Consider the following 2,500-nt stretch of genomic DNA (forward strand, 5'->3'; position numbering starts at 1 on the left):
AAACAAAAACAACAACAACAACAAAAAAAAACACACCAAAAAACACACAAAAAAATACACACAAAAAAGGCAGAGAATTCCAAGTAAGAACACACTAAAGATATATATATATATATATATATATATATATATATATATATATATATATAGAGAGAGAGAGAGAGAGAGAGAGAGAGAGAGAGAGAGAGATGTGTGTGTGTGTGTGTGTGTGTGTGTGTGTGTGTGTGTAAAGCTCTGCTGATTTCCCCATTTTTCTTCCAGGCCTTGATCCCATCCATAGAGTGCCTGACCCCTCCAGGCGGCATCCTCTTCGACCTCCTCTCGGGTCACACCGACGAAATCACCGCCGTCACGCTGACGTCAGACGGCATGCGCGCGCTGACGTCATCGCTGGACGACACGCTGAAGCTGTGGAACCTTCGCACGGGTCGCGTGGTGAAGACGTTTGATGGGGTGGGCGCTCAGGTAATAAATCATGAGGAATCGATGGCATGGAGGGGGGTGGTGGTGGTGGGGGTTGGGGGGGGAAGTGGGGGTTGGGGGAGAGAAGTGGTGGGTGAGGATGAGGGTGGTATTGTGGGGTCGGGAGAGGCAGTGGAGGGAGGGGTTATTATTATATTTATACAGCACTGAATCTTGTGCAGAGACAAATCAAAGCGTGTTCGCACTAGTCATTCACACGCATGCAAAACTGAAGACAAGGGGAGAGGCAGGGAAGTGAGGCTGTTTTGGGAAGAGGTGGGTTTTAAGGCCAGACTTGAAAGAGTTGAGTGCGGAGACGTGACGAAGCGAAAGAGGAAGTTCATTCCAAATGCAAGGTCCAGAGACAGAGAAAGAACGGCGTCCAACAGTGGAGTGTTTGAATCTGGGTATGCGTAAACACAGTGGATCTGAAGCTGGGGCTTGGGGCAAGTCGTTTTAGGAAGTGTAGGGCTTGGGTGTGTTCGTGTCGTTTATTCGTGTGTGTGTGTATATATATATATATGTGTGTGTGTGTGTGTCCCCGTGTGTGTGTGTCCCCGTGTGTGTGTGTTGCTTGTTTCGGCTGACATTGTTGGACTGAAGTTGTCATTCAATGTGTATGTATTGTCATCGTGTCATCCACACCCCAAAAGGGGCAAAAAGGGTTATATTTCTTTGAATATCTAAGAACATTCAACAGTATTCACAGACAAGGTCTTAAGTGATATGTACTGCCTGAATATTTAAAATGATCCTCATAAACTACGTTGACACAACTCACTACATTTCACTTAAGAGCAAGAAACATGACAGTAATCAGAAAAATCACCTGAGTACATTAAAGTTAAATTAGAAAAAAAGGACACAAGAAACCGAAACCGAAACTAAAAACTTAAAAACCGAAACTAGGCGAGGGAAACTTTCAGAGAAGAAATAGGCAATAAGAAACCGAAACTAGAAACCAGAAACTTGAAAAAAAAAGAAAGAAAAAAAACAAAAAACAAACCTGGACGCCTCCCACCCATTCACACCACTCATTCGGCTCCTCCCCCCCACCCCCCACCCCCACTCACACACACAGGTAACGTCCCTGCGGACGGCCAAGAACGACACGGTGCTGGTGACGGTGGAGGGGCCCATGATCCGATGCTGGAGCACGCGCACGGGGGCCTGCCTGCTGAGGTCGGAGGAAGGCGGTCTGGACCCTGCAGTGGCCTGCGTGGCTCTGGAAGGGCAGGTGCTCGTCGCGCTGCATGAAGGGACCAACGCCTTCCGGTCCTGGGACATGGAGTCCTTCAAGAAACTGTGCGAGGTCTGTTTTGTTGGGTTTGTTTGATTGGTTGGTTGGGGTGGTGGTGGTGGTGGTGGTGGTTGTTGGATGGGGTTGTTGGGGGGTGGTTGGGTGGTTGTGGTTGTTGATTGGGTGGTGGGGGTGGTTGGATGGTTTGGTGATGTTGTTATTTGGGTGGTGATGGTTGGTTTGGGAGGGTGGTGGTGGTTGGTTTGGGGGTGGTGGTGGTTGATTGGGGGTCCTGGGAAACTGTGAGGTCTGTTTGGGTTGGTTGGGAGTGTGTGTGTTGGTGGTTGTTGGTTGGGGGTCCTGTGACATGGACTCCAAGGAAGTGTGTGGGGTCTGTTTGGGTTGGCTGGGTTTGGATGATTGTGGTGGTGGTGGTGGTTGTTGGGGGTGGTGGTGATGGGGGATGGTGGCGGTTTGTTTGTGGTGTGGGGGGTTATTGGGGGAGGGGATATTTGATTGGGTGGGGTGGTGGTTGATAAGGGAGTGAGGGGAGTTATAGTGGGAGAGGAGATTTGGTTGGGTGGGGTGGTAGGGGAGAGGGGTGGGGTGGGGTGAGGGAGGTGTGTGTGTGTGTGTGTGTGTGTGTCTCTGTGTGTGTGTGTGTGTGTGTCTGTGTGTGCACACATGCATGTGTGTGTGTATGTACATCTAAGAATGCGTGTGTATGCATGTACGTGCGTGTATGTGTATGTATGATTATGTTTGTGCATGCATATATATATATATACGTGTGTGTGT

The 2,500-nt window shown here is 49.1% G+C and overlaps 1 protein-coding gene across 2 annotated transcripts in view; it reads left to right on the forward strand.

The window, feature by feature from the left end:
* The window catches only part of LOC143286756 (NACHT domain- and WD repeat-containing protein 1-like), a 42,989-nt gene that overhangs the window by 22,851 nt on the left and 17,638 nt on the right, over positions 1–2,500 (forward strand). For both annotated transcript variants that reach the window (XM_076594497.1, XM_076594496.1), the window contains exons 17-18: positions 262–465; positions 1,544–1,774. In XM_076594497.1, coding sequence (XP_076450612.1) covers positions 262–465; positions 1,544–1,774 — 435 coding nt within the window. The remainder of the gene's footprint in view (positions 1–261; positions 466–1,543; positions 1,775–2,500) is intronic.

Source organism: Babylonia areolata, chromosome 10, assembly GCF_041734735.1.
Source record: "Babylonia areolata isolate BAREFJ2019XMU chromosome 10, ASM4173473v1, whole genome shotgun sequence".
In the NCBI taxonomy this organism is placed as follows: Eukaryota; Metazoa; Mollusca; class Gastropoda; order Neogastropoda; family Buccinidae; genus Babylonia; species Babylonia areolata.